The sequence below is a fragment of the Danio rerio genome, chromosome 7, assembly GCF_049306965.1.
Source record: "Danio rerio strain Tuebingen ecotype United States chromosome 7, GRCz12tu, whole genome shotgun sequence".
Taxonomy (NCBI): domain Eukaryota; kingdom Metazoa; phylum Chordata; class Actinopteri; order Cypriniformes; family Danionidae; genus Danio; species Danio rerio.
Window position 1 is genome coordinate 21,542,476 of NC_133182.1, and position 24,174 is coordinate 21,566,649.

Genomic DNA, 24,174 nt, shown 5'->3' on the forward strand with positions numbered 1-24,174 from the left:
TGTGACCAGAAGTGAAGAAAAGTTGTTTCAAGGGGGCAGAGAAGGTTATGATGTTTGATTAAAGATTATAAAAGCTAATTAACTTTTACAATATAATGAAGTGCACTGATACATAAAGTAAATTTCAACAAGCACTATTTAATACAGATAAAAATAAGAATTGCACATTTTTATTTAATTTAGACTTTAAGGGCTCTATTTTAACAATCTAGGCACAAAATCTAAAGCACATGGTGCAAATGCATTAAAAACGTGTCTAAATCCACTTTTGCTATTTTAAGGAGGGAAAAATACGCTCTGCGCCTTGGTTTTCATGGTCTAACAGGGTTGTGTTTATTCTCTAAATGAGTTTTGGGTATGTCTTGAGCATTACGTGCATTTAACCAATCGGATTCTTATCTCACATTCCTTTTAAGAGTCAACTGCGTCGCGCCATGACGCATTTGCTATTTACATAGCAGACTTTGTAAGTCGAAAAACTGAATGTTTCACTAGCGAGAAAACAGTTAAACAGACAATTTACAGCAAGAGGATAAATAACTAGCATCCTCCAATCAGCCTCTCTACTTTCTCTGTACTTCACTTTTACTTTTTACTTTCCTCTTTTACATCTGTTAGCCTACATATTTAATTTTGTTTGTTAAGCGCATAGATTAGTTTCAAAACGATTTCCAAATTCAGTTCTAATTTCCAGCAAATGAATAAATGAACAATAATAACAAAATGTGATCAAAAATACTGAGTTGTATCCAAACACACATCCTATTTTTATGCCCCATTTGGTCATGCATACATCTCCGAAACCCGACAGGTGGACAAATCTAAACTTGTTTTTATTAAAACAAATATAAATATGCATATAATAAATACTACTAATATTAGTATAAACAATGCGGTGCAAAACGTGAAAATTAGGGTTGCGCTGGTCTGAAAATAGGAACAAATCGCGCCATGCATGTCTTGCGCCTTATTTTGCCGGATGTATGATAGGGCCCTAAGTCTTTAAATTGCACTACACTGTTAGACATTTCAAAGGGTTTTTACAGTAACTTACTGGCAACACTGTTGCCAGTAAGTTACTGTATTTTAGATTTACAGTATACAACTGTAAATCCGTTTACAGCATGTTACCGTAGTGTCTGAAAATGGTTAACTACTGTAAAAACCTAAGTTAACAGTTAGCTACTGTAAACCTTTTAATTTTGTCCTAAATATTTTATAATATAATTTTATTAATATTATTTTAATACTATAGACCTAAAAAAGACACAATTACAAAATATTAACAAAATAAACACTTTATTTAAAACATTGGAGATGCTTAAAACAAGCTTAAAAATGTGTAAAAACATTACATTTCAATCATTCAAAATATTTTATTTTAAGAAAAAAAAAAACATTGAAAATGACAAAGCACATTAACATACATGTACAAAACTAATTTAAGTGTCTGACCTGCATATTGTTGAGAAAAAAAAACCCAATTGTACTAAGTACTACTGACATTAAACCAGACACAATTACAAAATATTCCATTCTTTAAAACATTAATAATGCTTAAAGCATTTAAGGAAAATGTGTGAAAATTACATTAAGCAATAAAATCAACATATTAAAAATAAATAAATCACACAAAGCACTAGAACATACATGTACAATAAAAATTTAAACTTCTGAATTGCATAGTGTTGGAAAAATAAATATTTGTAACTATTAGCCGACTCAGAAACAACCCAACTTTAAAATATTACTAATTCTGGTGTCAAATGCTCAACAAGGTCTGAATTCACATGTTCAAATGCAATTCATCTTTATTTCTATTGCACTTTTACAATGTAGATCAATGATGTCAAAGCAGCTTAACATAGAAGTTCTTGTAAATTGAAGCTGCTTCAGTCCAGTTTTCAGAATTGAAGCAGTAAATGTCACTGCTAAAAAAGTCCAAACACTGAAGAGCAAATCCACCGATCCATCAATCGTAGCCAAGCGATCCAGTGGCGACAGTGGCATGGAACAAACTTCACCAACTGACGAAAGTGTAGAATAAAATCCCTTGAGAGATACCAGGCTCAGTTGGGCACGACCAGTTCTCCTCTAGCCAAACTTGTGCAAGGCTGCAGTCTAGGCACCGGAGGCTTGAAAGTTCACCAGCGGGTGGTCAGGCTGCCCCATTGGATCAATGCGGAAACTCATTGATCACGTGTGTCTTTTAGGATTCACTCCTCCATGACCACCACAGCATCTGGTCAGGATTTGGCCCAGTCCAGGATTATGAAGAACTCTGGATAAGGACAAACAGACTAACATAAGCATAGAAGAAGCTTGTTTAAAAAAAATAAATCATATACTGGTTAATTATTTTGAAGCATGGCAGCTAGGTTGGGGTAGTTTTCAGCTGGTACTGAGCAACTGGCTCCAGCTCATAACCTGCTCACTACCATGTTTAAAAGATAACTAACCAGAATGTCCTGTTTATTTTTTTCCCTAACAAGGTTTAACAAAAACATTGTAGCATTTGTGATGGGTTGATTCACTGCAGGACAGATTAGACTATTTGTTTTATGTATTCCTAATAAACTAAAACTGACTGAATACTGATACAATTATTGAGAGTGTCTCACCTAATCCAAGTTCTAAGTTAGCTGGTGAAAGAAGGATAACTCACTGTTGTTCATGGTTGTCATTCTCTTCAGTACTTCTCCTGCCTTCTTCTGGCTCACTCTGGTTGTTGCTGTGCATTTTGTTTCATCCTCTGGAATTATTTATACAAAAAAATGTATTATTTTATTTATTACAAAATATTTAGGCAACATGAAATGGGGAAAAAGACATTTAATACATAGACAAATGCATGTATCCCAATACTAATTATTGTATTTTGAAATGTCTGACCCATGACAGACCTCAATCTGCTCAAAAATATTATAAACAAAGATGAAAAAAAAACCCTACTAAATGGTTTAATAAAAAAGGGAAAACGATTTTTTTATTTAGCTAGCAACTAAACATGTGACACATTTTGTATTAAAAGTAACGTTACTATATTGAGAAACAAATAGATGTACAGTACTTACTGTTGTATGAGGTCCAGTTTGCACAGGCAGGCTCCCAGTATTCTATATTGAAACCATAAAAAAGCCAAAAATACAGATAAGAATACCATGCTACAATCCACAACCTCCACACAACTTTTTTTTTATTTGTTTACCTTGGTTGCTTACTGGTCTTGCTTATTTTTTAAGCATAAGGCTGTGCTGATCAAGATGTTCCTCCGAAATGCTGTTTGTTTCTTCAGACAAAACCTGCTGCTGTGCCAGTGCCATATCTAAACAGAAAAAATATAATGGTAACAATTATGTTAAACCAAATGTCAAGAGTTGTGATAAAAAAAATAATTAGCAAACAATAAATAGCAAAAAGGTGGTTATTAGCATAATGCATAGAGGTAAAATTGGTTTTATATTAGCAGATTCAGACTTAATAATTTAATTTCATAAAAGTATTATTTGCAAACTCTAAATAGCGAAATCATTTTAGCAGCTAATGACTATCAAAGTACAACATGCTCACGGTCAAATAAACAGTGTTAATGTTGATTTCAAGTCATACTGGCATGCTAATTCTGATCGAATATTCAAAGTAACATGGTAAACAGTATAACGTTAGAGTCTTCTAAATGAACGAATGTGCGAATATAAAACCAACTTTACCTCTATGCATATTGTATAGATTTACGTTAACGTTCTTATAGGTTACGTCGCGATGTTATTTTCTCAAGCTAACGTTATAAGTTACTCTAAACCAGAGAAAAATAAGTTCACAACATCTAATATATATAGTATAAATCAATATAAGTTAAACGTTGCACGTTAAAATTAGTTTGAGTCCAATTCAGTATAAACTTAGCTCAGTTTAGCTAACAGTTAACTTAACATTACCATTTTAAGATCGCTTCAGCCAATGTTGCCGAGCAAACAAATGCTAATAGAGGTGCTCAAATCAATGTCGACTGTTGTCAGCACAGACAGACGCGCTTTTACCTGGATTATTTGATGGTCTTTCATTCATATTCTTCTGGGGGAAAACACTCTCTGCCGGACCGTTGTCTCGTGCTAAGTGTCCTCCAAAACTGTCTGCATACCTCTGGTTCCCTCCTAAACCAAAACCTGCTGCAACACCGGTTTCTATGTAAATAAATAAAAAGATATGACGAGAACAATGGCTATAGTCATAAACAGTCTTATTTAAAATAATAGTAGTGTTAATGTAATAAATTAAATAAAGGTAACATCTTAATAGGTGATATATTTCTCAAATGGGCAAAACAACGCCAAGCCAGAGAAAATAATAATAGCCAACTTTATACTTTACTTTGTTTTATTCTCGTCCACAAAACATTCTGTAAAATGAAACACTGCCTCAGCTTACCAGAGTAAAGTTTGTTAAATCCAGTATGTTCTTCAGGCACACTAATAAATTGTCCTCCAGAATTGCTCCAGAGTCCTCAGGCAAAATGTGATGCAGAGTAGTCGAATCGCCGCAAGGTGGCGTTGAAGCAGTTGTGGAAAATACAGTATAATACACGAATTTTTACAAATACAGTACATCGCTGTATATGTTGTTCGACGTCACACTAAATTCCCATAATGCAACGGTAAATACAGTTATTTACCGTAAAAGGAATTTGCAGTATTACACTGGGTGAAATACAGTAAATAACTGTGTAATTTACAGAAATGTCTAACAGTGTAGATTATACTAGCTAAATACTAGTATCTGGCAAAATAAGTAGATATAACAATATTATGTGCTGACATCATGGAAGAGACAAAAAAGAGACAATTAGTTATTAGAAATTAGTTGATCTCTGTTAAACATCACTTGGGAAATATTTAAAAAAGAAAGCAAATTCCTCCTGTGAGGAATTCTTCCTGTGAGTCTTGCTATCGCAGACTGATTTGTGTTTGCTAAAATGATGTGTCTGTGTGTGTTTGTTATTCCTGTGTATTCTTTAGGTATTTATAACCTCCTAGGATTGTCTGCCATGTGTTTGTTAATGTGTGTATGTGTGTGTGTAGGCGGTGGGCGCTCACAGTGAGAAAATAGAAGCAGAAGAAATCAAGTGTAAGGCCATGGCTGAGAATGCTCAGAGAGACCTAGATGAAGCACTTCCTGCTCTGGAGGAAGCCATGAAGGTCATCCTGAATTCATGCGACTATTATTTCCAATACATATGGCTCCAGAGCCAAATGAATATGTTATACATGATGTTTTCATCAGCACATGAAAAAAACTGTGGTAATCTTGTTGGACTGTCTTCAGGCGCTGGAGTCGCTGAATAAGAAAGACATGACGGAGATCAAGTCTTATGGCAGACCTCCAGCTCTTGTGGAAACCGTGATGCAGGCAGTCATGATCCTCAGAGGATGTGAACCAACTTGGGCGGAGGCCAAGAGACAACTGGGTAAGATAAAGGGAAAGTTTCAGATCTTTATTAAATCACTCTATCATACTGATGTCACACATGGATTCAGGCACTGGCTCAGGCATGAAATCTATACCAGACTACTGTATAACTAAAATCACATGATAAGAGGGAAAGACTCGGCTTGGGGAAGGGTTGGGTGATTCATTAGCGCGCCAGGATATGTTTAAAAAGCTCAGCACAATGCAGTAGAAAGCACATAACCACAGAACAGGTTGCAGGAAGAAAGAAAAAAACATGAAATATGTGCTTGCCTGAGGCTGAATTCAAGTCATTTGTTTTAGGAGAGGGCAACTTCATTAAGCAGTTGGTGAATTTTGATAAGGACAACATCTCTGACCGTGTGCTGAAGACCATTGGACAGTACTGCACACAGCCTGACTTCCAGCCCGAGATCATCGGACGTGTCTCACTTGCTGCAAAGTCCCTCTGCATGTGGGTCAGGGCCATGGAGGTACCACATTAATGAACTGATGACTGTTGATGAACACAATAATTCTGAAGGCCTGTTCACACCAAGACTTTATCAAATTTTTGATAACACTTAAGTTTAGGTTACAATTCATGGTATTCACAAACCTTTAACTAACACTACTAGCTTAATAAACTACTAATTAGCTGTGTATTAATAGTTAGTAAGATAGAAGTAGGGTTTAGGTTTTGGGTAGTATTAGGCATGCACAATAAGATCATGCTTTATAACTACTAATGAACAGTTAATATCTTAACAGTATGGAGGTAATAAGCTGCCAGTAGTTAATAGCATTAATGGACCTTTTTCACAACCCTGTTATGATGCATGTAACGGTCATCAGTTTCTTAAATCTTTGAAAGTTTTAATTATTTAGATTTTTTTTAAATGTATGAACATTTACATGCATTTATGAATGAATTTATTATATCATCTTTGCATCAAACTACTAAAAACTAATTACCACTGATGTGAGGCATTTCTAATGCAGCATCTATGGAACAGGACAGTAAATTTGTCGTTATTCTCTCCTCCGGCGGCCGTTATTAGTCTCACACTATTTTCCTGAAAGTCTTGATAACATCATCATGGAGTTTTTCTTTTATTATTTTAGCCAATAAGATTGTAAAAAAATATTTGTTATATTCTCACTGCGCTCTAATTTTTCCCAACTAGGACGACTTCAGCTTCTGAGAAACCCGGAAATGTGAAACAGTCTATTGTGACCTAAAGTATTACCATATTTTCTTGCTTTTATCAAGGTATACAGTATTGACCTAATCTGCAACAATACTTACTTCAACAGGTGTAGTAGCCACAAAATACTTAGTGTATTGGTTTAGTTTATATACATTTTCAAAGTAAATAACGGTTTCAAACAAATAAAATTTGTATAATAAAATAAAAACAAAGGATGATGAAGTAAAATAAGTAACACTTATAAATAAAGTGAACACAGTCTCAATGTAATAACATAACCTTGTATACATTTCTGAAGAGCGCAAATTATGTAGCCAGGGCTATGTATGGCTACATTTCATCTTTAAAATGAACGCTACGGGACGGTATGATGCCGCCGACGTCTTCTGCTTCTTTTCGCACTACCAGCTGACTGCTTACCTGCGTGTGGATGGCTTTTCCGCTGTTACCGGTTTGCCCAGTAGCTTGCCGTGTGCGTCGGTGAACTTGAGCCGCAGAGAGGAGTTCACCGTGATGAGGGGGTTCGAGTCTGGTGAAGAACGGTGTCAGTAAAGCAAAAAGTAAAATAAACAAGTCAATAACAAGGTGGGAGCATAGTAAGATCTGAAAACGTGGTAATAATCAGGCAGCCGCGAAGGCTTTTTCTGGATTGTCTTTGAAAACACTGTTGGTTGGGTTTAGAAAAGGCGGTAGGTGGGTCAATCAGTGCTTTTGAAAACACTATTATTTGGGCTTAGGGAAGGAGGTGGGTGAGGTTGTCAGTCGACAGCGAACTTTGGAGGTAACAAAAACTTACCTCCTGGTGACGAATTTTGTGATCTCCAGAAATGTATATAAGGGTAAGTATCAATAATAAACCTTGGTTGAAGTCTGAATAGAAAGCGTTATTTAGTTAAAATTAATTAAAATAGCCAAGTTATAGTTATAGTTTTATTAGTTTTTAACTCCATTAAAAAAACAACTACAAAGACGGATTATAAAAATGGGCTTGAATGCATTATTAGGCATTAGCTAGGAAATTAACGTCACAAGATAATAAATGCTTTTATAACTGAAATTACATTGACTTTAGTGAAACTAGTTTGGGTTAAAAAATGGAACCTTAATGTTCAGAGTTAATGAACAAAAGGTCTATAAATATCACAGAATTTTTAATGTTGTAGGCCAGATTAATGTGTGTAAATGTTAATGTTTTAAAATCAAATGCCTATTAAGTCTTAAAGCAACTGGTGCTGTGAGGAACAACCACTGGCAACTCAGCAATCTGAATATTTCTAAAAGGCAGTCTAAAAGTTCAAAGTTAAAGTGCTCATGATATCAATATTGGGCAATTTTATTACAACAATGTATTGATTTATTTTATGTCATCTAATTGTATCTTCATTGCAGTCCCCAGGTTTATTCTAAGCACTGTGAAGTTGACAATAAATCAAAATGGTTCATTTTTAAGAGGTATAATAAATGGTACATTGGAGTGTTGTTCAAATCCATGCACATCAATATTTTTTATTAATGTTCCATCATCATTTTTGTAATAAATATAGCATTAATATCCCTCTCATGTGCAACTACATCTGTCAACAATTCCTACTAGCAATTACCAACTGACAATAATATAATCCATTCACAGCCAACAAACTCCCTTTCTTTAGGGGTAAACTGAAGCTGTATTCTTTTTATTATTACTATATGTTTGGCATTATAGTTGTGTTATGCTGTTCAGTTAAAGTGCGATTATATTTACTGTTGCTCTGCTAAATTTTGTGGGCAAACTCCAGGCATTTCAGCAGGAATCCACACTATGAAGACTTTTGTGTGAAAACGTTGCCCACACAGATTTTGCTTGCATTTAAGGCAGTCATGCAGTTTTGCAGCATTTACCAGCAGAAAACAAGTTGGTCTGAAATTGATTCTCTGTGAGTGGTGTCTACGCTATTGACAATGGTGCTTTTTTACCCACAAAATTCCACGGAAAGTTATTGTTAAAGTTACCATTCTTGGTGTGATTTGGCCTTTAGTGTGAATAAGAGAATCTGACAGAGCTTTTTTTTATATATATGTTCTCATATCTCTGTGCATGTCTGTCAGGTTTATGGCCGTATCTTCAGGGTGGTTGAGCCGAAGAGAGCCAGGCTGCATGGAGCAATGACTCAGCTGGCTGAGAAACAGGCTGCACTGGCTGAAGCCCAGGGCAAACTCAGAGAAGTCAGTGTCTATCATTGTGTCCCACGCCATGTTAATGAGTTATGTAGACTTAATGTACATATCTGTGTGTACATCAATAGGTAGGAGAGAAACTTGATCATTTAAAAAGGCAATATGATGAAAAGCTGGCCCAGAAAGAAGAGTTAAGAAGGAAATCTGAGGACATGGAGCTCAAACTGGACCGAGCTGGCAAGTTGGTGTCTGGACTGGCTGGAGAAAGAGTTCGCTGGAAGGAGACAGTAGATGTATGCGCACACACACACACATGCACACACACGCATGCACAGTCACCCTGATGTTTTATCTGTGGATGTGAAAATGCAGCTGGAGGACTCTGATGTGATTGTGTGTATGATTGCTCAGGGTCTGGAGAAGAACATGTCCTGTTTGGTGGGAGACTGTCTGCTGGCTGCTGCCTTCCTGTCCTACATGGGACCTTTCCTGTCCAACTACAGAGATGAGCTGGTCACAGATATCTGGATGAAACAGGTTTATGTTTTATTATCTTTACAGGTCATGAAAGAGTATCTATCATGCCACAAGAATGCAAAATTATGCTACATACCGGTGTGGCTTTAGAAATGCACGTCTCAGGGAACAGCATGCCATGACTAGCCATGGTTAGCCACAGCACTCAGGGAAATTCTCTGACTAAGGAAATACATTGCCAATAGGGGCAGCCGAGCTTCATTCTCAATAGTTGCCAGTTCTGAAGGTGGAAGACTAGATGCCGCGGGTGGCTGTTCCTTTGTGGAAAAAAACAAAACATTTGCTAAAATCGAATACAATGCTGCGCATGGGATACTTGGGTTTATTGTTTTCTGAAAGAGAAGTTTCGTTTTAGACAGCATTGCCGACTCGCCACAGCTATGGCTCTAATAGTACATTTTGACTGTAGCTCAGTTAAATGGTGTTAGATTAGTTATCAATAAACTGGTAAAGCCAAAAAAATGTTAAAATGCAGATTGTAATTTAATTTAATATAGTTTAAATAAATAAATAAAATATATATTAACAGGCTGCCACAACCGTCAATCTGATGCCTCAGTGCGCTTTAATTTTTTTTTCATTTGTAATAGTAAGTTTTAATTTAAGTTTTGGAGAGACAGGATAAAAGTTATTCAATTATATATATATATATATATATATATATATATATATATATATATATATATATATATATATATATATATATATATATATATATATATATATATATATATATCTCAGTTGACATTTCTGTTAGGAGTTTGCATGTTCTCCCTGCATTCGCGTGGGTTTCCTCTGGGTGCTCCAGTTTCCCCCACAGTCCAAAAACATGCTGCAGGTGAATTGGGTTGGCTAAATTGTCCGTGGTGTATGAGTGTATGAGGGTGACAGGCTCAGATGACAGGCCGGCCAGAATGTGTAAAAAAAATCATTATCATATGGACAAGTCTAAAATGGCTTGTTCCAAAGAGCCGACCCCGCAACCATACGGGACTAAGGCCAAAGAAGAAGAAGATACACACACACACACACACACACACACACACATATATATATATATATATATATATATATATATATATATATATATATATATATATATATATATATATATTTATATGTGTCTGTGTACAGATTGGTGTTTTTGTGGTTTTGTGGTGACTGGTCGGTCTCGCAGGTTACCTTGGAAGGACTGCGAGAACACAGAATGAATCTGAGTAATGAGATACTGTAAGCTTCCTGGCTGTTGATCATATGATCGTCACATGAAAACAATTTCTTCTTAATTTTTTTTCTAGTGAACATTTTTAAATATTTAAGTACCAAAGCACTGTCAATGAAGACAATATGTAAAATGCAAATAAAAACGATTTTAGCAATGAAACAGCTCGTACTACTAGTGGGTTGTGGGGGCGCCCTAGTGGCGGTGGGGCCCTAAACAGCCGCTTAATTGGCTTATGCCGAGTTCAGAATGCATGATTTTAGCCATGATTTTGACTCGCTGACAGGTTTTGAGAAATTGCCGACAAATGCCTGAAATCACAAATCACTGAGTGTGAACTATCAAGGACGTTAAATAAGAGAATCGCAGATGAGTCGCCGACACCCGTAAGATATTTGTCATGCTAAACATCTGAAGCTGTCGGCAATTCAAATCATGCCGTGTGAAATGTGTTTTGATTGAAAATAACATACAGCACCTACAGCCAATGAGAAAGCAGCATCCACTAGTACAGGCCAGCGAGAGGCTGGGGGATAAGTTAAAAGCGCTCAGTTTATTTGGACCAAAGAAATGGAGAAAAATTTAGTGGAAATTTGGCCGCAGTACTGTGTCTGTTTGACGTGTCATCTGATCAATATCACAATCAGGTCAAAAAGTTTTTAAAAAGTTGAGGAGAGATTGTTAAATCTCTTCAAAAGCCAGGTGAGCAACACAAGTTTCTAAAGCTAAAGCCTTTTTTCCATCATATAGTTTAAAACAAAAGATATATATTACGTGACCTCACGTTATTTCCATTTCACTTCTCAAGTTTGTTTGGTAGTGAGATGTAGTTTGGAAGTTGTCTGTGATTCTATTTTAAAGTCATGCAGTGTAAACTCTCCTGTCGCCGATCCATCCTACAATGTAGACCAACAAAACGCTAACCCAGATAGTCATGCAGTGTGAAAACATCCGTGACACGACTACTTTGAAAATCACGCAGTCTGAACTCAGCATTATAGGGAAGAACGGCTCTAGGCATATGTAATACCGTGGTTTGCGCTGTTTCATTGTCATGTAAACGTAGCCTGAATCTCTGTCTGTCTGACTGTGCATGTTAGTCAGTGTGTTGGTCTTTCTTCATTAAATATTTTTGTTACTTGCGCCCATGATAACATATTGTTAATTTCTTTAATTAATGCATGTGTGTCATGTGTCATTTTCCGGTGAAGGCTGGTTCAGTATTGCATAGTATTGCACACTTTACAGATAATATTATGACATTATGCATGTGACAGCTCTAACAACTTCTCTTTTTTCTCATTGGAATGTCCTTGCCTGAATCCTCTGCCACCCTTTTCATCTCTAGGTGAGAGAATTGGAGGTGCCGTGTTCTCCGGGGTTCAGTTTTGCGGTGTTCCTGTCTAAACCCACAGCAGTGCGCGAATGGAATATCCAAGGCCTCCCGTCTGATGCCTTCTCCACTGAGAACGGAGTCATCGTCACCCGTGGCAACCGGTCAGGCTCAGAGAACCAATCCCTTAATGCCAATTAGAATAATGATGATATCTCATGAATAATGGGTGGTAATGAATAGTGATTGGAGAATAATTAGCTAAAGATAATAGTAAGCTCAGTTTTCTCTGATTGTTCATTTATAGCTAATGCTAATTTCCTCCCTCCCACATACATACACACACACACACACACACACACACACACACACACACACACACACACACACACCAAACAGATTAATAGCATTTAGAGATTATGGATTATTATGAAATAGCCTATTTATAGATAATGGGACATGCATTTATAGTGAGAGCTAATGTTTCTCCCTCGTCCTTCCCCACAGATGGCCACTAATGGTGGATCCTCAAGGACAAGCGCTAAAGTGGATTAAGAACATGGAGTTCAAACAAGTTAATATTTTACACACACACATTGTCATATATATGAATTCAAAGAGTCCTTGTACAACACACAGACTACATTATTTTGCCATAAATGTCTTAGTAAGAAAAAGGACAGTACAGGACAGAAACAATGGGAACAAAATTGCTGTGATTATTAGAGAGCATTAGATCTGGTTCTCCACAGAGGGAAACATAACCCATATTCACTGCTAAAATTACCTGCTCAGACACACAATGCTTATCACATGACTCACCGTCTAACCCACAGACGAGTCGTTTTCAGAGCCCTTAATTAGAATACAAAAACTCAAAACTCAATCCTCATCTGAGTTGGAAACTGCCTCCCCTGCGAGGCCATGTTTCCTCACCTGCTCTCCTTCAGTAGAACATACCAGCCATTTATCACTCCTTCTGAACACAGATGCACTTGTTCTCTGTGTTTGTTTGCATGGAGGATAAAAAGATAGATGGATGGACAAGTATAGGCTGGATGGAAAGAGAGGTATAGATAAAAGGGATGGATGGATGGATGGATGGATGGATGGATGGATGGATGGATGGATGGATGGATGGATGGATGGATGGATGGATGGTTGGATGGGCAAGGATGGATGGATGGATGGATGAATGGGAAGACAGTGATAGACTGAAGGGATGGATGGATGAATTGGCAAGGATGGATGGATGGATGGATGGATGGATGGGAAGACAGTGATAGACTGAAGGGAGGGATGGATGGATGGATGAATAGGAGGACAGGTATAGGCTGATGGGATGGATGGATGAATGGACGGATGGATGGGCAAGTATAGCTTGATGGATGGATGGGCAAGGATAGATGGATAAATGGCAAGACAGTGATAGACGGAAGGGATGGATAAATAGAGGGATGGATGGATGGATGGATGGATGGATGGATGGATGGGAAGACAGGTATAGACTGATGGGATGGATGGATGGTTGGACAAGTATAGATTGTTGGATGGATGCATGGATGGATGGATAGGAAGACAGGTGTAGACTGAAGAGATGGATAGATGGATGGACGGGCAAGTATAGATTGATGGATAGATAGATTGGAATACAGATAGACTGAAGGAATGGATGGATGGATGGATGGATGAAAGGATAGAGGGTAATGGATGTTGATGGACTGATGTGTTGATAAATGGACCTACCAAAAACAGATATATACTATGTCTAGACAGAAAGACAGACAGAAACGATGAATGGATTATAATGAGAAGGATAAATGCATGTAAGCTTGGATGAACCAAAAGGTAGAAGGGTTGATAGGGGGACTATTGACTGAAATACAGACATAGATGCACGGATGGATGGATGAATGAATAGAAGTTTGGATGAATGATGGATAAATGGATGGTTAAATAGGCAGGAATATCTATCTACCTACTGTACTTACTCTCCCATCCATCCATACTGGTGGACAGGTTGTCAGGTATGTTCAAGAGGAGATATAAGAGGACACATACTTCCATACTGTCTCTTATCTGTCAGGATAATTTGCTGTTAAGCTTCAGCTTCTGTTCCTCCTCTCTCTCTCTTTTTTTCTGCCTGTGACCTTTTCCTCCTCTTCGCAGGTCTTTTCTCATCTGTGAGCGTCTGGAGCGGCGAGTGCCGTTCACACGCTACAGTTAAACGCTGACATTTACGAACAATAACAAAATGACAGAGCTGAAGCCTCTTTTCTGCCTCCTCCATCTTTTCTGCGGCTTTTTCACGTCCCATTTTCTTTCTTCTATGTGCATTTATCACTTTTGAATTATATTTATCCCCGCAGATACCTTTATTTTTTTCGGTGTAGTTGATGTCATTATCTAGTCTGCTGTGTGTCCTTCGTGTCCCCTTCTCGTCCTCATGTTGTGTGTTTTTCTCAGGGCTTGAAAGTAATAGATCTGCAGATGCCAGATTTTTTGCGGATCCTGGAGAATGCGGTGCAGTTTGGTTCTCCAGTGCTCTTGCAAAATGTACAAGAGGAACTAGATCCTTCACTGGCCCCCATACTCAACAAGTCGCTTACAAGAGTTGGTAAGTCACATACACACATCGGTTTTGTTATCCTGCGGTGCGTTTCCCAAAACCATCGTTAGCCAACTAAGGTCGCAAGTTCTGTCATTACAAACTTAGTTTGTTGATTTGCCGTTTCCCAAATCAGTCGCTCCAACGAACATTCGCAAACTCCTTCGCAAACTTGAGCATTCGCAACTACACCTCTGGAGCTGTAGTTTGAAACAGTTCCTGACTGTGTCCTATTCCTACTTATGGCCCGTTTTACACGGAGTGGTTCGATACGGTTCGGTATGGTACGCTTTTATAGCCGTTTCCACTGTCAGAAGGCGTACCGAACTGAACCGTATCATACCACTTTTTCAGCACCCTTTCGGAAGAGTACCAAACTAGAGAAAGGGTGCCAAAAGGCGGAGCTTTATCACCATCTTTTGGACTAATATAATATGGCAATTATGACTCTCTAACAGAGGCTGCAAGTGCTGCTGAAGATTACAGACACAGATGAGAGGTTTTCCCTGACTGGAGGCTATATTTTGTGTTGTTTTGAACCTAATTAAGGATGAAAGGTATGTTGTGTGTAGTTTTTCTGTAGTTGGTAACATATCAGAGACTGTAAGGGCTGTATGTATTCGTATATGTTAATTTATTTAATACAATTACAGACGTTACAGTAGGCTATTTGGCTCTGTCATTGATCTGCAGTTCTAATCAAATCTTGTTCATAGAAAGTTATAATAAACATTTATACTCAAGTATTTATGCGTGTAAAGCGTCTGTTTTGTGAAAAGTGCTTTTTATATGATACTGTATGTGAGCGACCCGTACAGCTTTATTGTTGACATTTCCTCGAGCGAGAATGATGCGACTGAACTTTTTGTCATACACCACGCCCACCAAAAATGGTACCATTGCTAATGGAAACGCAAGCCTGATAAAGGTGACCCGTACCAACCCAAACCGTACCGCACTTTTCCAGTCAGTGCCATTATCCCCCCTATGCCCTGTACATTTAGAACAATCTAACATTCAAAGTTGGAATTATTAAAAATAAAAAAGCATTAAGGTTATCTCTCTTAGGTGTAATTTACTTTCAAAGTATTTTTACAGTTCAGTTTTAGCGATCTTCATTTTTACAATTGTGCTTCCTTTGCAGTGCACTTTGAAAACCTTGATGTCATTTTGAACACAAAAATTTTGAAAGCTATAGGTGACCTATTATTTAAAATCGGAATTTAGTTACGTCTCCAAAGCTTGTGAAAACAAAAAGCATACATTAATTCTTTTAATTTATAGTAGGTTATAATATAATTAAGTATATTATAAAGTATAATTTTTTCATTTCTAATACTTACTAAATATTAAATTTCATTTCTTGATAAACTGTCTCATTATTTATTTATTTATATGATTTATATATGATATAAGAATACATGTTAGCTTTTGTAAGTGATTTTATGTTATAGAATAGAATGTCATATTCTTAATAGTATTTTTAAAGCAAGCATAGGCCCTATGTGCCATTTACATGTATTTCAGTTAATATGGAAAGAGAGTGCATGTATTTACCAAATCTATTATTGGATTTTATTTTAAGTGTGTGTGTGTGTGTGTGTGTGTGTGTGTGTGTGTGTGTGTGTGTGTGTGTGTGTGTGTGTGTGTGTGTGTGTGTGTGTGTGTGTGTGTGTGTGTGTGTGTGTGTGTGTGTGTGTGTGTGTGTGTGTGTGTGTGTGTGTGCGTGCGTGCGTGACAATATACTTTGCACAAAGAAATTATGGTTTTCTTCTCTAACAAAGTAGTTTCTTAGAGCGTCATTATGGGCGTTTTGGTTCAAGCGACTGATCTGCGACAGAAAAACTATGCGTTTTGGGAAACACTCATCACTAAATCGTTCTTTTCCCAAACGATGCATCGTACTATGATAGTTCAGCCGCGAGTTACATCGTTGTTTGGGAAACGCACACATTTGTTATCCACTATGGTGGGGACCATAATTTATATTTTCAAACTGTGTTTTTTACTCCCTACTCACAGGAAACAATCTACATTTTTAAAATAGCTCATTCTGTAAGATCAGTAAGCATGTGTACCTTATGAAGTCCCCATTAGTCTGTGTGCATTCAGATTCCACAGAAGTCCCCACAGGGATATAAAATATGTTTACACACACACAAAATTATGTGGTTTACATGCATATTGACCTAAAGATTTTTTTACAGTACAAACTGTATATTCTATTTGGTTTTGCAAGGTCAATATGCACATTTTCGTCTTTATAAACTAAATATTGAATTACACACACACAACACAACATTGACTGATAATAGTGCTTGGAGAAAAAAAGAACACTCTACTGTAGATACAGAATGTGTTTATGTTTGTGTCTGTAAGTGGATTATTAGATGTTATAGCTGTCTAATTTGTAGGTAGAGTTATAAATGAAGTATATTAAATGCTGGGCTGTCAATTTAATGCGTTAATTTAATTAATTAGTTACAAGAGCTAGTACTTCATTCCAGAATGAATGAGCAACTTCAGTGAATCGATGAATTAATTACTCACTCATTAGACATTTACTACCACATAATTGTCATGTTAAAAATGGTTTGGAGCTGCAATACATGGTCATACTATGCCATGTCATAAAATAAATAAATAAATGTACTTACAAATACAATAACCGGCCACATTATTAGGTACACCTTACTAGTAACGGGACCCTCGTTACCCCGGTCAGCAGCAATACTCAGGTGCTTATGGGCCAAAAGTGTGCCAAGAAAATATCCCCCACACTATTTACACCACCACCACCAGCCTAAACCACTGATAGAAAGCAGGATGAATCCTTCCTTTAATATTGGTGATGCCAAATTCTGACCCTACCATCTGAATGTCGCAGAAGAAATCGAGACTCATCAGACAACATTTTTCCAATGTTCTATTGTCCAATTTTGGTGAGTTTGTGCAAATTGTAGCCTCAGTTTTCTGTTCTTAGCTGACAGGAGTGGCACCCGGTGTGGTCTTCTCCTCTGTCTCGAGATTGACCGCGTTGTGCATTCAGAGATGCTCTTCTGGATACCTCAGTTGTAAGGAGTGGTTAATTGAGTTACTGTTGCCTTTCTAACAGCTTCAACAGTCATTTGTGCTCACAGAACTGCCGCTCACTGGATATTTTCTCTTTTTCTGAATATTCTCTGTAAACCCTAGAGATAGTTTGTGCGTGAAAATCTTAGTAGATCAGCAGTTTCTGAATTACTCAGTCCAGCCCGTCTGCCACCAAAAACCATGCCACGTTCAAAGTCACTTAAAACACATTTCTTCCCTATTCTGATGCTCAGTTTGAACTGCAGCAGATCGTCTTGACCATGTCTGCATGCCTAAATACATTGAGTTGCTGCCATGTGATTGGCTGATTAGAAATTTTGCTTTAATGAGCAGTTGGACAGGTGTACCTAATAAAGTGGCCGGTGTGTTTATATGAATAAAAATAACTGAAGAAAAATGTTCAGTCAGTGACTTAAAGATGTGGCCCAACAGGGTTGTAGATTTAAATTGTAGGTGATCTAAGAAATGGGCAGCACAGTGGCTCAGTGGTTAGCACTGTCACTGTTCAGTTTTTGTTCTTCCTGTGTTGGCGTGGGTTTCTTCCAGGTGCTCCAGTTTCCCCTACAGTCCAAATACATGCACTATAGGTGAATTGGGTAAACTAAATTTGTCCTAGTGTATGAGTGTGTGTGTATGTGAACTTGAGTGTATTTGTTTCCCAGTACTGAGTTGCTGCTGAAAGGGCATCTACTCAGTAGAACATATGCTAGAATAGTTGGTGGTTCATTCCGCTGTGGTGACCCCTAATAAAAAGGGAACTAAGCGAAAGGAAAATAAATGGATGAATGCTCTAAGAAATAATGTTTATTTGATTTTTTTTGTTTTGCAGGTGGCCGTTTCTTGTTAAAGCTGGGAGACAAAGAAATAGAATACAGCCCTGAATTCCGTTTTTACATGACCACTAAACTGTCCAATCCACATTACACTCCTGAGATCTCTTCTAAAACCACCATCGTCAACTTTGCTGTTAAAGAACAGGTCAGTGTGTGCATGTGTGTGTGTTACTGAGTATTTTCCATGACAGTGAAGTCTTTGAAGATGATCGTGTGTTCACCAGGGTCTGGAGGCTCAGCTGCTTGGGATCGTGGTGAGGAAGGAGCGTCCAGAGCTGGAGGAACAGAAGGACTCTCTGGTGATCAACATCGCCTCTGGCAAGAGGAAACTGCAGGAGCTGGAGGATGAGATCCTGCGGTGAGTGACATGTATGCTAATACGTCATGAAAAAAACTACATTAAAGTCTACATGACATTATAATAAAGTTTTTCAGATGTTACTATCAGTATGTTCTATAAGCTAGTGTGCAGCAAAACAGTGAAAAAATTCACATTTAAAACATAAATGCATCCACAGCTTGCTGTGCGTCACCAGTGTTGGGCAATAATGGTTACTAGTAATGTGTTACTGTAACGGCATTACTTTTGACAGTAACTAATACTGTAACGCATTACCTTTTAAATATAGTAACTCTGTTAAGATTACAATATGGTGCATTTGTCCGTTACTTGGTAAGTTATTTCATTTTGGCTGCAGTCTAGCCCACATCTTCCTGTTTACAGCAGCAACGCATTGTGGAATTGGTGGATGCCAACCATTTACCGTAAAAAGACGTGTCATGTATGAGGCGCCAGACTAGACAAAAGTAAATCTAAAGCAGAGACCAAATGTGGATGCGATGGAGACCGGGTGCAAGCAAGAGAGGCCAAATGTGCTCGCAAGAGAGACAGAATGCTCAGAAGGTAGACTAGAGTGTACGCGCAGTATACTCGGAAGGTAGACTGAGTGTGCGCGCAGGAGAGACCAAGAGACTATTAACATTACTATTATTAGTCCCTATTGCTAATACTACTATGTTTGTGGTTTCAAATAAATAAGCACACATTTGTTATCTGTATAACACAATTGATTAGATTAGTAGACACAGTGACACATTTCTATTATATTTCAGAACTTGTTATTTAAATGTATAGTGTTGTATTGCTCAGGAAAAATTATGTGACTTATTTTTTTTTTTTTGATTTACATATTTTTATAGCTGTTATACAACATCAGATTTTGCTCTTTGAATATACACAGCTTACTTTTCACAAGTTGTTTGTTTGAAAATTGCTCATAGATTTCATTTCTGAGCAGCTGTTATGTTGTTTTTATTTTGGTAAACATGCATAAAATTTATGGTAGTTTTTTTGGTGCTATGTTTCACCAAATTGATTCTGAATGATACTTCAGATTACTTTAATAATTTTTTTTTTGTGCTGCTGGTCTGATTTAAATAAGTTTTTGTTTAAAAATTACTTTTTTATTTAAGATTGTCTTGTGTTTTAGTTGTGAGAATGCAGCACTGAAGTGATGTTATAAAGGTATTAATGGGAGCATTAACGCCCAATCCCAATTCTACCCGTTAGCCCGTCCCCTTACCCCTCATTTTGCATGTTCCCGTGAATGTGTAGGTATGTCCCAATTTTCTTTAGCTTAAAGGTGTAGGGCTAAGAGGAATGGGTGAATATCCCTTTAAACAAAGATTTTTAAGGACCACACTCAAAACCAAGGGAAGTAAGGGGATTTACAAAATTAGTATTTTTTGTCATTAATATAAATTATTACAACAAACAAACATAAAAAGTTTTAGTATATTCATAACTGCGTTCATGTTTTACCGTCATGCTTTTAAAAAAACGCTAAAATAAAAACAGCTAAATTTCACGATCTATTCACCTTATTCTTTGCGGACGAGCGGGGGCAGCCATTTGAATCTTTTTGGCTCGAGACTTCCAAAATAATGACTCCTGTATACCAGTCCCACACCATACTGACACTCCAATACCCTGTCAGAAAAGTGTAGTGGCTGGGAATGAGCTTTTTACGGTGTCTGCTTTGCTGTGATGTTAATGTTGTTTTTGGTGTGTTTACATGAATATGGCCACTGTGTAAATGCGCAGTACAGTTACAATCTTATTACCATATTATATCATTATGATAACATGATATATGCCTTCACTGATTTCCTGAAGATAAATACTAAAAAAATAAAGCAGCTGGAATAACTACAGCAGTCGCGATCGTCTGATCTCATATAAAGCAAGAGATCGGGATGACATATGATGATGTGTGCAGGTGCTGAGGTGCTGTCCCAATTCTTAGGGCTAAATTTTAAAGCCCTTTCCTCTTCACACTTGTTTTTGAGGGCCAAGGGGAAGGTGTAAGAATGCAAAAATAGAATGTTCTTTGGAAAAGTAACTCAAAAATTACGTTTAACAGTAATGCATTACTTTTTGGTGTAAGTAATCAATACAGTATTAAGTTACTTTTTGAATGAAGTAACTAGTAACTGTAACTAGTCACTATTTTTCAGAAACTAGCACAACACTGTGTGTCACTTGCGCATAAATGGATCAGATTTGTTGTTATATCGTACTTCAATTTTTCTATGAATCTTCTGACCAATCAAATGGTCGATAGTATCTGACATGTCCCGCCTCCTTCAAGACTCATCTGATGTGATGTGCTGAAGCTTAACCCACTGGAAGAGCTGATAAAAGCAAAAGATAAACGATTAAAAAAGATAAAAGATTACGTCAAACCTCGGATAAAAATTGCACATTTGAAAGCACTACAGGACATTTAACACCTATTTACTAGTGCCACTTGCAGATCACTCACTCCAACAGTCTGGGTGTTTATACTAGCAAATGTCACATTAGGCTATTTTCATGTGTACAGGTTGCTGAACGAGGCGACCGGCTCGCTGCTGGATGACGTTCAGCTGGTGAATACCTTGCAGACCTCCAAAGTCACGGCCACAGAGGTCGCGGAACAACTAGAGATCAGCGAACTGACCGAGAGCCAAATCGATACAGCCAGAGAGGTGAGAGAAAGCGAGGGATGAGGGGGAGGTCAAGGAGAGAGGGATGGTGCTGAAAGGGTTGCCAGATTGGATTAAAGATTGCAGCTCTGAATAAGGCAGAGAGATAAAAAGAGTGCTGAGATGGGGATGGCGATAGCAAGAGAGGCAGATAAAGCTATAGACGCCAATCTGTGTGTGTTTGTGTGTGTTCAGGCCTACCGCCCCTGTGCCCAGAGGGCGTCCATCCTGTTCTTTGTACTGAATGATCTGGGCTGTATAGACCCCATGTATCAGTTCTCTCTGGACGCTTACATCAACCTGTTCATCCTGAGCATAGAGAGCAGCCCCCGCAGCCACAAACTGGAGGAGAGGATAAACAATCTCAACAGACACCACACTTATGCTGTCTACAGGTCTGAAACGCTAACTCACACATGCATAGATTTTGTGTTTAGGGGTGAAGGAGAAATGCTGCATGTTTTTTATACTTTTACTTGCACTTTTATCTGTTCAAGGTTGATTTATTGTTCAAATGTACAGATGCTTTAATCATGTAGACTTGGTGATTTCCAAATTACCTTTAACCTTATCGAATTATAAAACTTAAAAAAAAAAAAGCCATATAAAAATATAACACTTTCTGAAAGTACAATAAAAATGTCTTTATTCTTTTTTAATTCACCCTTTTGTGAAATTTTTGAAATATTTCCCAAATAATAGGTCCATCCCAAATCACATGCTTATGAACTATTCTACACCATTTTGTTGTATAAATAGGGTAGTGCATTAACACTGAAAACTTCAAAAAGAATAAGTGCACTTTAAATACCCGGATGATGCACCATCAACCGTTAAAATTAAGTATGGAATGTTGGACACTTCACACACTCAAAGACCGCTGCTTTGCTCATGTAAAAGTAGGGGCGGAGCTTTCAGGCACTGATGTTAAAATATTCATTTTGGATTGTGAAAGCAGTATTCTCCTACGAGAGTGCTTATAGCGCCCCCTGATGGTGAATGCGGTTGTACTCATGGCGAGTATTGTTTAGTTGTTTGGTCATTTATTTCACTAATTTGGCATCCGACAAACGTCATCAGGGATCCGTTTTTAATTTCCGCTAAGTAAAAGAAATGTTAATTTTCCATTTGGGACGACACTACATACATATAAGCTGAATACTACAAATATCTAGTAAAATATGTACTGTCATCATGGCAAGATAAAAAAAATCAGTTGCTAGTTATTAAAATTATTATGTTTAGAAATGTGTTGGAATAAAATCTTGTTTACGTTAATCAGAAAATGGGGGAAAATATATACATGGGGGCTAATAATTTAGGAGGGTTAGTAATTTAGACTTCAACTATATAAATATAAGTATCTTGCATACAAATCAGTTTTTAAAACCATCATGGTTATTATGAAATATGCCAGTGTTGAAAGTCTTGTGGGCAATGCACTGACATACTGTCATTGCACTTTGGGCCTCCTAAGTTCAAGTTCCAGCTTGTGGCCCTTTCCCAATCTCATGCCTTATTTCTCTCTTCAGCTTTTCTTCATGTCTGCAAACTCACTCACTCTCACTGCCTACGAACTGTGCTATTATATTATAAGAAAAAAAAAATCTTAAAAACAAATATTATAAATAATATTTTAAATACAGTGGTCTCTCATTAATCGCAGTAGTTACGTTCTAAAAATAGCCCACAATAGGTGAAATCTGCGAATTAGTAGGCTTTATTTTTTTACTGTTATTATAGATAATTTTACGGCTGTAAAACCCCTTATTACACTATTTTCTCTGATAGGCATTAATGTTTTTACACTTTCCTCTCTTGTTTAAAATCTCACATAACCTACCTTCTACCTTCCTTTAGTATGTCCAGAAGTCCAACTTTTTGTGTCATTTTTAACATCTTTCTATGCCTTTTGACTGCTACTGTGGGTGCTTTTGACAATGCAGAATGTTTCGTCGACATTATGAGGTTTGTTTTGGAGAAAACTTGTAAACATACAGTCCAGCACTTCAGTCACACTGCTAGTGATCGAAGATTCATGTAAATTTGGCAAGCTGAACACATTCTGTACTGTACAGGTAACACGGCACAGAGGAGATTAATTGACAATGGTCTACAGCCAATCAGTACGCACTACACAATGTGCTAATCAAGATGCAGAACACATTCATTCATTCATTTTCTTGTCGGCTTAGTCCCTTTATGAATCCAGGGTTGCCACAGCAGAATGAACCGCCAACTTATTCAGCAAGTTTTTAAGCAGCGGATGCCCTTCCAGCCGCAACCCATCTCTGGGAAACATCCACACACACATTCACACACACACTCATACACTACGGACAATTTAGCCTACCCAATTCACCTGTACCGCATGTCTTTGGACTGTGGGGGAGACCGGAGCACCCGGAGGAAACCCACGCGAAGGCAAACATGCAAACTCCACACAGACTGAGCCGAGGATCGAACCAGCGACCTTCTTGCTGTGAGGCGACAGCACTACCTACTGCGCCACTGCCTCGCATGCAGAACACAATGCGCTGTAAAAAAAACAAAAAAGCATGTCACATTAAACAAAACAAAATCTGCTTAACTGCAAGACCGTGAAAGGTGAACCGCGTTATGGCGAGTGAACATTGTAAATAAAATATAAATACATTTTTACTGTTTAAATGCATAATGTAATGGAATTTATTCCTGTAATGGAACAG

General features: G+C 37.5%; 2 protein-coding genes and 1 long non-coding RNA gene across 3 annotated transcripts in view; 2 read left to right on the plus strand and 1 right to left on the minus strand.

Annotated features, from left to right (window-relative positions):
* The window catches only part of efnb3b (ephrin-B3b), an 888,832-nt gene that overhangs the window by 603,406 nt on the left and 261,252 nt on the right, over positions 1 to 24,174 (plus strand). The gene's annotated exons all lie outside the window — the stretch shown is intronic.
* The window catches only part of dnah2 (dynein, axonemal, heavy chain 2), a 306,887-nt gene that overhangs the window by 241,394 nt on the left and 41,319 nt on the right, over positions 1 to 24,174 (plus strand). Inside the window, exons 62-74 of the mRNA XM_009303124.5 lie at positions 5,079 to 5,195; positions 5,323 to 5,464; positions 5,770 to 5,939; positions 8,745 to 8,861; positions 8,942 to 9,106; positions 9,225 to 9,350; positions 11,921 to 12,069; positions 12,413 to 12,479; positions 14,372 to 14,522; positions 18,436 to 18,584; positions 18,664 to 18,797; positions 21,325 to 21,469; positions 21,662 to 21,861. Of these exons, the coding sequence (XP_009301399.2) occupies positions 5,079 to 5,195; positions 5,323 to 5,464; positions 5,770 to 5,939; positions 8,745 to 8,861; positions 8,942 to 9,106; positions 9,225 to 9,350; positions 11,921 to 12,069; positions 12,413 to 12,479; positions 14,372 to 14,522; positions 18,436 to 18,584; positions 18,664 to 18,797; positions 21,325 to 21,469; positions 21,662 to 21,861 (1,832 nt within the window). The remainder of the gene's footprint in view (positions 1 to 5,078; positions 5,196 to 5,322; positions 5,465 to 5,769; positions 5,940 to 8,744; positions 8,862 to 8,941; positions 9,107 to 9,224; positions 9,351 to 11,920; positions 12,070 to 12,412; positions 12,480 to 14,371; positions 14,523 to 18,435; positions 18,585 to 18,663; positions 18,798 to 21,324; positions 21,470 to 21,661; positions 21,862 to 24,174) is intronic.
* Positions 1,283 to 5,460, minus strand: LOC137490268 (uncharacterized). The gene is made up of 6 exons (XR_011009632.2): positions 4,429 to 5,460; positions 4,041 to 4,184; positions 3,209 to 3,325; positions 3,075 to 3,116; positions 2,666 to 2,752; positions 1,283 to 2,281 (listed from the first exon to the last, which is right to left on the minus strand). It is a non-coding gene; the product is annotated as an uncharacterized lncRNA (long non-coding RNA).